At 43.3% G+C, this 12,829-nt stretch overlaps 1 protein-coding gene across 1 annotated transcript in view; it reads left to right on the plus strand.

The window, feature by feature from the left end:
- zgc:194282 (tyrosine-protein kinase Srms) overlaps positions 1–12,253 on the plus strand; it is a 94,204-nt gene extending 81,951 nt beyond the window's left edge. Inside the window, exons 7-8 of the mRNA XM_034171772.1 lie at positions 274–430; positions 10,979–12,253. Of these exons, the coding sequence (XP_034027663.1) occupies positions 274–430; positions 10,979–11,178 (357 nt within the window). The 3' untranslated portion in view covers positions 11,179–12,253. The remainder of the gene's footprint in view (positions 1–273; positions 431–10,978) is intronic.
- Positions 12,254–12,829: the final 576 nt, after the last annotated feature.

The following is a 12,829-nucleotide window of genomic DNA, read 5'->3' on the forward strand; positions in this document are numbered from 1 at the left end:
TCACAATTTTGTCAAGTTAAAAAAAAAATCCGTTGCCGATCCGGGTTTGTTTCCCCAATCGCAGCCAAAGCATCAACCTTTGCAGGGTAAAGTTTGATGCTGATGCACAGTCTCAGTGCACACTGATGAAATGTTCCTGCAAGACAACTGAATAAGGAGCGTGACCGCCACCTGCTGTCTTTGCACCAGGACAGAAACAATTTGAGAAACATCAGATCTCACAGTGCATCTGGAAAACGTGCACCAACTTGTGGACGTTGTGTGTCTCTGCAGGACAGCGTGTACAAGGCGAGCCGTACCACAAAGATCCCCGTGCGGTGGACAGCGCCTGAAGCAGCCCTTCACCAGCAGTTCTCTGTCAAATCGGACATCTGGTCGTTCGGGGTGCTGCTCTATGAAATTATGTCACGCGGCAAGATGCCGTATGAAGGTAGGCGAGGACAACATGCAAGTTTGAGTCTGTTTTGTTGTGTCCACTTAGAGCCATTTTTAAGTTAAGAATTGGTGCCAGTTATCAGGTGTCACGTTGACTTAGTGCAGTCAGTCTGTTACAATAAAAAGTTCATTTCAATGTCCATGTTTAACTGACTTGTTTTGGGCAAAATGTCAATAGATTTCAGGTGATGTTCTGTTTGTCCAATATAGTGATTTTAGGGCCCTGGATTTGCGCATGAAATGAGGAGACAAAAGCTGAGCGTCCGCAACAAAGGTGGGCGGAAAGACAAATGTCCCGGGGTGGATCAGCGAATACATGAGGAAGAAAAGCGGATATAACAGGAACAGAAGCGAAGGCGACCACGGAGGCGCCCCCATGAGGGGGCACAGCGGCCGTGATGCACTCGCTTCATCCGTGCCCACGCTGTCTGCATGCGCGACATACCATTTGCGACCGTGATGTGGCCGTGCCTGGCACGTGTCATATCTGTTTGTGCATGCTGTCCCGGTCGCTGCCAAGCCGCGCCAAACCCGTCGGTTGCGGATATCAGCGGATGACAGGGGATATGCGGCGCGTCGGTTGTGTATGTCCTGCGTATGTCTTCAGTATTGTTTCAGGCAGTGATGCGGATCTCATCCGCAGCAGGATTTTGAGCCGCTCAAAATCCTGCTGGCGGACATGCGTGCCTCTGCGGATGATCACGGACATGTTCGGATGGCGGCCGACTCATACAGGAATGTTACACGGTTATTGCGGTTGTTTGGTGGACGTGGGCCACTTTTGTGCTCATTCCAGCCGCAAATCCTCCTAAACGCCAGTGGGACAAGGCCATTAACATCTGATTAAATCAGTTTGTGATTGGTTAAAAATGATAAGCTAACTATGATTGTATAAATGGATATATTTTGATGTTGATTTTAAAGGATTCCACAGTTGTGGACTTTCAAATGTCCACAAACAGACTGATCCACAAGACTGGAGTATGATATGCAAAAGCTCTGTGACCTGCTGACTTCTTCTTAACCCCAGGAACACAACCCTGCAAATTATCTCCCACATTTACATGGAGTTTGTGAAGTAAAACCAACACGAGTGGCTCTACTCTACTTTTTTCTACTCTTCTATTTTACTCTTCCTTTTTAGATATTTAGATATACTGTTGTATACTAGCATAGTTCCACCTTAGAAATGGACTATATATATAAGATATACCTTACTGAATTTTCATGAAATGTGGTCAAATCTCCTGGTTCTCATTCAAATTCTATCAGTTGTATTATGAATCAAATTTGTCATCTTTATTGACACAGGTTGGAGGACCTGTTGGCATGACCACAGTATGGGCTACAGCTATACGACATTTGACCCTAATGACTAGATCCCGGCCGATATGGATGTTTGTTGGGGATTACCAATAACACTAATGTACATATCTCTCAATATTGGCATGGAAAACGCCAATGATTCCATCCATCCATTTTCTATACCCGCTTACTCCACTTAATGTAAGCATTAACATCTTGCTTGCCTCTACTGGTGGTTGGCTCTCACTGCGGTATTGTATCACTTCCTGTTCCGGAGCACAGCGGTGTTTTTCTGTATCTGTTAGCTGTTTAATCTGCGCAGTTAGATTGATCTAGTTATCTAGATTACGATTTGTTTCCCAGTGTAATCTTTACGTGCCTTAACTAAAGCACTCCTTCTGCTGAATCACCTCTAAATTATTTACACATTATTCACTTTGCGTGTTTTTAGGAATCCGCTAGCTTAGCGTAGCTACTAGCTCTTAGCCGATTTAGCATGGCGGCTTCTCCTGTCTCTCCCGCACTTTCTGCTCTGGTGTGAAATGTTTAGTTATTCCTCGGCCTCCTTTAGCAGTAATGGTACTTGTAATAAGTGTAGCTTATTCGTAGCTTTGGAGGCCAGGCTGGGCGAATTGGAGACTCGGCTCCACACCGTGGAAAATTCTACAGCTAGCAAGGCCCCTGTAGTCGGTGCGGACCAAGGTAGCTTAGCCGCCGTTAGTTCCCCCTGGCAGATCCCGAGCAGCCGGGAAAGCAGGCCGAGCTGGGTGACTGTGAGGAGGAAGCGTAGCCCTAAACAGAAGCCCCGTGTACACCGCCACCCGTTCATATCTCTAACCGTTTTTTTCCCACTCGACGACACACCCGCCGAGGATCAAACTCTGGTTATTGGCGACTCTGTTTTGAGAAATGTGAAGTTAGCGACACCAGCAACCATAGTCAATTGTCTTCCGGGGGCCAGAGCAGGCGACATTGAAGGAAATTTGAAACTGCTGGCTAAGGCTAAGCGAAATTTGGTAAGATTGTAATTCACGTCGGCAGTAATGACACCCGGTTACGCCAATCGGAGGTCACTAAATTAACATTAAATCGGTGTGTAACTTTGCAAAAACAATGTCGGACTCTGTAGTTTTCTCTGGGCCCCTCCCCAATCGGACCGGGAGTGACATGTTTAGCCGCATGTTCTCCTTGAATTGCTGGCTGTCTGAGTGGTGTCCAAAAAATGAGGTGGGCTTCATAGATAATTGGCAAAGCTTCTGGGGAAAACCTGGTCTTGTTAGGAGAGACGGCATCCATCCCACTTTGGATGGAGCAGCTCTCATTTCTAGAAATCTGGCCAGTTTTCTTAAATCCTCCAAACCGTGACTATCCAGGGTTGGGACAGGAAGCAGAGTTGTAGTCTTACACACCTCTCTGCAGCTTCTCTCCCCCTGCCATCCCCTCATTACCCCATCCCCGTAGAGACGGTGCCTGCTCCCAGACTACCAATAACCAGCAAAAATCTATTTAAGCATAAAAATTCAAAAGAAAAAATAATATAGCACCTTCAACTGCACCACAGACTAAAACAGTTAAATGTGGTCTATTAAACATTAGGTCTCTCTCTTCTAAGTCCCTGTTGGTAAATGATATAATAATTGATCAACATATTGATTTATTCTGCCTAACAGAAACCTGGTTACAGCAGGATGAATATGTTAGTTTAAATGAGTCAACACCCCCGAGTCACACTAACTGTCAGAATGCTCGTAGCATGGGCCGGGGTGGAGGATTAGCAGCAATCTTCCATTCCATCTTATTAATTAATCCAAAACCCAGACAGAGCTTTAATTCATTTGAAAGCTTGTCTCTTAGTCTTGTCCATCCAAATTGGAAGTCCCAAAAACCAGTTTTATTTGTTATTATCTATCGTCCACCTGGTCGTTACTGTGAGTTTCTCTGTGAATTTTCAGACCTTTTGTCTGACTTAGTGCTTAGCTCAGATAAGATAATTATAGTGGGCGATTTTAACATCCACACAGATGCTGAGAATGACAGCCTCAACACTGCATTTAATCTATTATTAGACTCTATTGGCTTTGCTCAAAAAGTAAATGAGTCCACCCACCACTTTAATCATATCTTAGATCTTGTTCTGACTTATGGTATGGAAATAGAAGACTTAACAGTATTCCCTGAAAACTCCCTTCTGTCTGATCATTTCTTAATAACATTTACATTTACTCTGATGGACTACCCAGCAGTGGGGAATACGTTTCATTACACTAGAAGTCTTTCAGAAAGCGCTGGTAACTAGGTTTAAGGATATGATTCCTTCTTTATGTTCTCTAATGCCATATACCAACACAGTGCAGAGTAGCTACCTAAACTCTGTAAGGGAGATAGAGTATCTCGTCAATAGTTTTACATCCTCATTGAAGACAACTTTGGATGCTGTAGCTCCTCTGAAAAAGAGAGCTTTAAATCAGAAGTGTCTGACTCCGTGGTATAACTCACAAACTCGTAGCTTAAAGCAGATAACCCGTAAGTTGGAGAGGAAATGGCGTCTCACTAATTTAGAAGATCTTCACTTAGCCTGGAAAAAGAGTCTGTTGCTCTATAAAAAAGCCCTCCGTAAAGCTAGGACATCTTTCTACTCATCACTAATTGAAGAAAATAAGAACAACCCAGGTTTCTTTTCAGCACTGTAGCCAGACTGACAAAGAGTCAGAGCTCTATTGAGCTGAGTATTCCATTAACTTTAACTAGTAATGACTTCATGACTTTCTTTGCTAACAAATTTTAACTATTAGAGAAAAAATTACTCATAACCATCCCAAAGACGTATCGTTATCTTTGGCTGCTTTCAGTGATGCCGGTATTTGGTTAGACTCTTTCTCTCCGATTGTTCTGTCTGAGTTATTCTCATTAGTTACTTCATCCAACCATCAACATGTTTATTAGACCCCATTCCTACCAGGCTGCTCAAGGAAGCCCTACCATTATTTAATGCTTCGATCTTAATATGATCAATCTATCTTTGTTAGTTGGCTATGTACCACAGGCTTTTAAGGTGGCAGTAATTAAACCATTACTTAAAAAGCCATCACTTGACCCAGCTATCTTAGCTAATTATAGGCCAATCTCCAACCTTCCTTTCTCTCAAAAATTCTTGAAAGGGTAGTTGTAAAACAGCTAACTGATCATCTGCAGAGGAATGGTCTATTTGAAGAGTTTCAGTCAGGTTTTAGAATTCATCATAGTACAGAAACAGCATTAGTGAAGGTTACAAATGATCTTCTTATGGCCTCGGACAGTGGACTCATCTCTGTGCTTGTTCTGTTAGACCTCAGTGCTGCTTTTGATACTGTTGACCATAAAATTTTATTACAGAGATTAGAGCATGCCATAGGTATTAAAGGCACTGCGCTGCGGTGGTTTGAATCATATTTGTCTAATAGATTACAATTTGTTCGTGTAAATGGGGAATCTTCTTCACAGACTAAAGTTAATTATGGAGTTCCACAAGGTTCTGTGCTAGGACCAATTTTATTTACTTTATACATGCTTCCCTTAGGCAGTATTATTAGACGGTATTGCTTAAATTTTCATTGTTACGCAGATGATACCCAGCTTTATCTATCCATGAAGCCAGAGGACACACACCAATTAGCTAAAACTGCAGGATTGTCTTACAGACATAAAGACATGGATGACCTCTAATTTCCTGCTTTAAACTCAGATAAAACTGAAGTTATTGTACTTGGCCCCACAAATCTTAGAAACATGGTGTCTAACCAGATCCTTACTCTGGATGGCATTACCCTGACCTCTAGTAATACTGTGAGAAATCTTGGAGTCATTTTTGATCAGGATATGTCATTCAAGCGCATATTAAACAAATATGTAGGACTGCTTTTTTGCATTTACGCAATATCTCTAAAATCAGAAAGGTCTTGTCTCAGAGTGATGCTGAAAAACTAATTCATGCATTTATTTCCTCTAGGCTGGACTATTGTAATTCATTATTATCAGGTTGTCCTAAAAGTTCCCTAAAAAGCCTTCAGTTAATTCAAAATGCTGCAGCTAGAGTACTGACGGGGACTAGAAGGAGAGAGCATATCTCACCCATATTGGCCTCTCTTCATTGGCTTCCTGTTAATTCTAGAATAGAATTTAAAATTCTTCTTCTTACTTATAAGGTTTTGAATAATCAGGTCCCATCTTATCTTAGGGACCTCGTAGTACCATATCACCCAATAGAGCGCTTCGCTCTCAGACTGCAGGCTTACTTGTAGTTCCTAGGGTTTGTAAGAGTAGAATGGGAGGCAGAGCCTTCAGCTTTCAGGCTCCTCTCCTGTGGAACCAGCTCCCAATTCAGATCAGGGAGACAGACACCCTCTCTACTTTTAAGATTAGGCTTAAAACTTTCCTTTTTGCTAAAGCTTATAGTTAGGGCTGGATCAGGTGACCCTGAACCATCCCTTAGTTATGCTGCTATAGACGTAGACTGCTGGGGGGTTCCCATGATGCACTGTTTCTTTCTCTTTTTGCTCTGTATGCACCACTCTGCATTTAATCATTAGTGATCGATCTCTGCTCCCCTCCACAGCATGTCTTTTTCTTGGTTCTCTCCCTCAGCCCCAACCAGTCCCAGCAGAAGACTGCCCCTCCCTGAGCCTGGTTCTGCTGGAGGTTTCTTCCTGTTAAAAGGGAGTTTTTCCTTCCCACTGTAGCCAAGTGCTTGCTCACAGGGGGTCGTTTTGACCGTTGGGGTTTTACATAATTATTGTATGGCCTTGCCTTACAATATAAAGCGCCTTGGGGCAACTGTTTGTTGTGATTTGGCGCTATATAAAAAAATTGATTGATTGATTGATTGATTAACTGGAGGAGCAACAGGGGGGCTGGAGATTATCCCAGCAGTCATACAGTGTAAGGCGGGGTTCACCCTGGACAGGACACCCATCTGTCGCAGGGCTACATACAGACAAACATTCACACTCACACCTACAGTTAAGTTAAAGTTTTTAGTCCATCTGTGGGAGGAAGCCAGAGCACCCGGAGGGAACCCACACAAACACGGGGAAACAAAGTCCACACAGAAAGACCCCAGGAATCGATCCCACAACCTTTTTGCTGTGAAGCAACAGTGCTAACCACTAAACCACTCACTGCGCTACCTGGCAATGATTCCAAAAATTTCAATATCAAACCCTTATGACAAAGAAATATAATTAAGTCTTGATGTTTTACAGTTTAATCATTATTATTTTTTAATATTTATCATAAATAATTATAAATAAAACCAACAACCAACTGACATTCATCAGTTGGATTAGCAGTAGCTGTGTTGCATCGCTCAGCTTTGGATAAAACGTACTCCTCATCTAGTGCTGCTCTGCCAAGCTGGTGGTGTAACGCCCACTTGTGTCTCATTGTTGTAAAACACCCACTCTTACTGAAAAATAAATGGCAGCTGGTCACTTTGCCTCTGTCTCTTGTAGCCAGGGCTTAATTTTAGGGGGGGAGCAAGCCGGAGCGCGCTCCGGAACCTCGGACGTGCGCTCCGGAAGCTCTGACGTTGGCTCCGCCAGCTATTTATACTTAATCCGGTGATCCGCCACCTCTCTTAACTAACAAAATATTTTTAAAAAAATCACCGCAATTGCTCTCACTGCCACTCATACCGCCCTGTCTGCTGTGCGGAATTGTGCAAAATCTGGCAACAGGTCCAGAGGCTACGGGCGCTGTTTTGATCCAGATGTTGACACCGCAGCCGCAGAGCTCCGTGGCCACCGAGAGAGGACTTGGATTCTTTGCGGGTCCCGCATCCGTACTCCCGGAGGCAGTGAGCGAAGGGAGAGCCGCGCATTGTGTTCTGCGTGTGTCTGTTTATAATGTTCTCGCACAGAAGAAAAAAGAGAGTGTTTACACAGGAGAGAAAAGTGAGAAAATGTGATGGATTTCGTTTATCGCAGGTTATTTTTAGAATGTAACTCCCGCGATAAACAAGGGATCACTGTACATCATTAAACAGGAATTTGTACTCTATCTGGATTTGGTGTGACTAGTGTTATTAGGCCTACAATACATGCCCAGTTTATTTTCGGTGTGGCGCACAGCGTTGTTCGCAAGCCCCCCCGCCCTTCTTTTTTTTCTGCACCGGAGCCACCCATCCTCTGCGCTCCGGGACCTCCCACTTTACAAATTAAGCACTGCTTGTAGCTAATGTGATTGAGGGATGAACGGTGTCCCAGTCATGCTTGACAGCATTGTAAACAATGCTGCTGGAATACCCTCTGCTGGACAAATTATGTAATGACACCATTTCCAACAGCCAAATTATTTTCTGTTTATTTGTTACGAGTAAAATAAAAAAGTTTTCATATCAGCCAAAATAAAGTACATAGATACAGTCAGTGGTGGGCACAGCTAACCGAAAAGTTAGCTTTGATAACCGCTAGTCCCCTAACTGAAATGTTATCTTTATAACGCTAAACCAATAAACTGCTATAAAATTTAACAGAAATTACAGCTAACCACTAACCGCTAACTTTTAGTATTCACTAAAAGTTTTTGTTGGCTACTGATAAGCCAGTTTTGAGTTTAAACACCGCCAGGGCTTCTGACTACATTCAAAGGTGACCACAAACCCAAAATGAACAACAAGCCAGAGCTTTTGTCTTCATGCATCCCGCTAACAAAAAAGTTAGCTTTACCAATTAGCGGATTAGCGGAACTGTGCCCACCACTGGATACAGTCGTGGGCATTAACCGATATATTGGTCGGGTTCAATGAATGGCATTGACCTTCACCCAAATATTTGTCTTCTGACTGACCACACTAGAACACTTCTGGAATCCATCTACATGTCGGGTTGAAAATCAGATTCCTTGGCCTTGACCTGTGCCAAAATGAAGTCAGCAGGTTTTAGAGGCTTTGCTTACTGTGCTCCTACGCTTTGTCTATTGACATTTGAAAGTCCAGTTCAACTGAATCTTTTAACGCAAATCTTAAAACTTATTTATTTCCTTCAGTTTATCATTATTTTGTTCATGGTCTGAATTATATTTACTGTTTTTAATTTCTTTCTTCTTGGCAGTCTATATGAACTGGTTTTAACTGGTTTTATTATGTTAAATACTATATACGTTTTGAGCTAAAGTGCTGTATAAAGGAATGTTAGTATTACTTATTTATTTATTTAGGGCAGTTTTGTAGCCACCTGGGAGGAGTAAACAGGCAGACATGACCTTGACCCCAATGGCTGACCTTTTGCAAATGTGACATTGCTGGACAACCCTAAAGCTCCCCTGCATGCGTGTAACAAAGTTGATGCAAATCAGAGTGAAAACCTTCAATTTTGACCTTTGACTCTGATGACCTTGATCCCAATGATTGACCTTTGGCAAATTTGTCATTCTGCCCCTTAGGGCAGAATGTGGTTACACATCGTGCAGCTGCTGTGAAGAAAAAATACATTTAAAAAAATACATGTTCTGACGGTTTTGTGCATGTGGGAACACAGCAGCTTTTCACAGCAGCTGCACTGCTGAAAATAAAAAACAAACAAAAAAATTACATGCCACCCACGGGACTCAAACCCACACCTTTCAACAGCTCTGACTGCCAGTCAGAAACTTTACCACTGAGCTAAATGGACTGCATTTAAATGGACTGCATTTATATAGCACTTTTCCATCTGCATCAGATGCTCAAAGCACTTTACAATAATGCCTCACATTCACCCTGATGTGAGGCTGCTGCCCTACAAGTCATTCACTACACACCGGGAGCAACTAGGGGATTAAGGACCTTGCCCAAGGGCCCTTAGTGATTTTCCAGTCAGGCTGGGATTTGAACCGAGGATCTTCTGGTCTCAAGCCCAATGCCTTAATCACTAGACCATCACCTCCCCTACAATCACAGTCCTGTGAAAGCTGCGGGAACCTGTCTGATATGAGGAAGGAGAGGGACATATTTAAAATGAAATAAACCCACACACTATATAAAACAGCGCATTTATCAAGCAGGCAATACAAATGTGATCCGTCTGTTCCTCTGTAGATGACCCATGGTCACAGACATACAGTCATGAAGGGGCTGTTAAATAACCCTGGTTAAATAAAAATAATAATAAAAAAGCGCCACAGGATTCAAACCCACACACTCTGATTACCAGACGGAAACTTAACTATTGCACTACAATTACTCTCTTGTAACAGGAGAGTGAAATGGCTAAAATCAACAAGCAGATAAATATATTTTCTTAAAAAAAAATACGCTGTGATAACTGATCAAACATTGTTTGGTATGGTATAGTTCTGCTGATATGTGACTGAAAGTGGTGTATTTGTCGTACTGTTAGCTTGTCCTGGTCGTGTGGCGCGCTGCTCATGGCCCAACACGTGTCCTGTCAGACGTTACATTCAGATAGCCTGCTGCTTGTCCAAACAGAGTGACGGCCGCTTTTCTCCTCCCATCTCAAAAGCATTATATGTGTTTATGTATTTCCACACAAGCACACACACACGCGCGTGTACGTTAAAACATGGGACGTGCTGCAGCTGTGATGTCCAGAACCGGAGATGTCTCAACAGCTGTGGTTAGCCAGCCACGCCCCCTGTCCTGTCAGCGCACAGACCAAGATGTCACTCTGTGATCAGATGAGAGATGCCTCACCTATGGGGGGGGGGGGCAAACCACATGCACAGATGTGTTGTGGGGTGAGGGTGCGGGGGGACACACAAAACACATGCACACATGTTGTGGGGGGAGCCGACACTCTGGCACGCCACATGTACACGCGACAATTTCACAGTCGTAGGGCACTTAGACACATTTCACCTCCAGCTTGAAAGTGATCGTCTCCTGACTGTGTTTGTGATGATAGCATGAATGGCCACACACTTTCTAAGTGCCAAGCGAGTGGTGTAACATGTTTGTATGTATCACCTGGAATTTGGCTGACATCTGCCGCAAGAGGGTTTGATGGGCTCCCACAGCACACACTCTGTCTTTCAGCTGCTGGTGTGCGCAAATAGTTGCAGCAACAGGTGTACGAGGCGTTGGAGGCAGCTACAAATTTACACGTTTTGCTCACAATTCCTGTTTCATGTGCAATTTCTAAGCAAATCGACCAAATGTGTGAAGGGGCCCTTACTCATATTTTAGGACTTTGACAGTTTCTGTATTTGTTAAAGAACAAGTTAAATAAGATGTTATTGTCCCCCCACCCCTTCACATGTTTTCTAGGAAAAAGCAATAAGGAGGTGTTGGATCTGCTGGCGTCAGGGTTCCGGCTGCCGTGCCCCACCCGCTGTCCTCAGAACATTTACCGCATCATGATTGATTGCTGGGCCCCTGAGCCCTCCAAGAGGCCGTCCTTCCATGCACTGCACAGCCAGCTGGACTCCATATATGCCAAGATATACTTCAAGACCATTGAGGTGTAGAACAACAGTGGCAAGGACAATATGGCCTCCAAACAGAGATCAAAAATCTACAGCTGAGCAGAACGAGGAGTCCACAGAGGGAGAAACACCAGCTCAGGAGACACAATGCGGGGTGGACAGAAAATTCCTCCTGAATGCACTCTACATCGACAACAGGGTATTTAAACTATAACACCACTGAGGTGTTAAAACAGAACTTAAAACAGAGAGAGAGCACTCTTCGAGGCGATGGAGGAACTGTGAGCCAAACCTGAGAAAGAATAAGGCTGGAAGGGATGAGAAGGAGTAAGGCTGGAAGGGATGAGAAGGAATAAGGTTGGACGGGATAAGAAGGAGTAGGCTGGACGGGATGAGAAGGAATAAGGCTGGACGGGATGAGAAGGAAGAAAGTTGGACGGGATGAAAATGAATAAGGCTGGACAGGATGAGAAGGAATTCAACTGGACGGGGTGAGAAGGAATAAGTCTGCATGGGATGAGAAGGAATAACCTGGACGGGATGAGAAGGAATTAGACTGGACGGGATGAGAAGGAACAAGGCTTGATGGGATGATTGCTGCCCTTCAGCAAAAATAAAGAGCGAACAAATGCACCGTGAGGACTGAAAGTAGGAAATGTTGGTGTGAAACTAAAACCCTCAGCACGTTAACAGCACCAACAGTTTTTAACTTTATACCCTTTTGTGGGTTTTTTGAAAAATGGTTTATTATTTCTGCTTGTGCCACATGTGCATGGACTCTCTATGACATCACAGGTCAGGGTATAAAAGACTCGAACACCATCTGACCACAGAGTCAGCGCTAAAATCGAGCTTATGTGCAATAACTTGGCACTTGTTGGGCTTTTAACCGCAGCGTCATGGTGGGTCACTGTGGACTGTGGGTATTTTGGGGGGCAGGGACTCAATAAACGAAGCACGGGTTGTCGTTTTGGCACAACTCCTGGTTATGCAGCATCTGCTGGTACACATACACCAGCTATGAAGCTAATGGTTCCACTTCTGTTTACAAGCCGTCCCACAATCAACAAATTTTTTGGTACTGATCAGAATTACTGATAATTAAAAATATATTTCATAAAAATATGTTTGGAAATAAATGCAAATGAGCCAATTTTGTACAATCACAATATTTAATAAAAATGTCCAAAGTCATTATACTAAAAAAGCTTATCACTGAAATAAAAAATACATGTAAAATGTACTTATGGCACAGTTATTGGCACCCTTAAATTTACAGTAAATAATCTTATATATTAGACAAGTCAAACAGTATGGTTCTGTATGGTAAATCTGTCTGGAGGAGGGCAGTTCTCATAAACTGGGTGACCATGCAAGAACGAAGAGAGTGAGGGAAGCCACCCAGACACCCAAGACAACTCAAGCATACGCTTCTGTGGTTGTGATCGGAAGAAGTGTGCAGAGTGCAGCTGTAGTCTGTCACATCATCAGTTATTGAGCTTCATCTTGGAGTGGAACAAAAGGATTTTCACACAAGAAAATGAACTGGAATGAAGCACAAGTCTTCCGTGTACCCTCTGCCAAACCTTAGCAGAAATGTCATGTGTTCTTTTTAAGACATCTGTTCTCTCATCCATCATTAAACCATATCTGCGGAGATACAGTTTGCTGTGTCAAAGCCACAGAATTTGAT

This window comes from Thalassophryne amazonica, chromosome 6 (assembly GCF_902500255.1).
Source record: "Thalassophryne amazonica chromosome 6, fThaAma1.1, whole genome shotgun sequence".
In the NCBI taxonomy this organism is placed as follows: Eukaryota; Metazoa; Chordata; class Actinopteri; order Batrachoidiformes; family Batrachoididae; genus Thalassophryne; species Thalassophryne amazonica.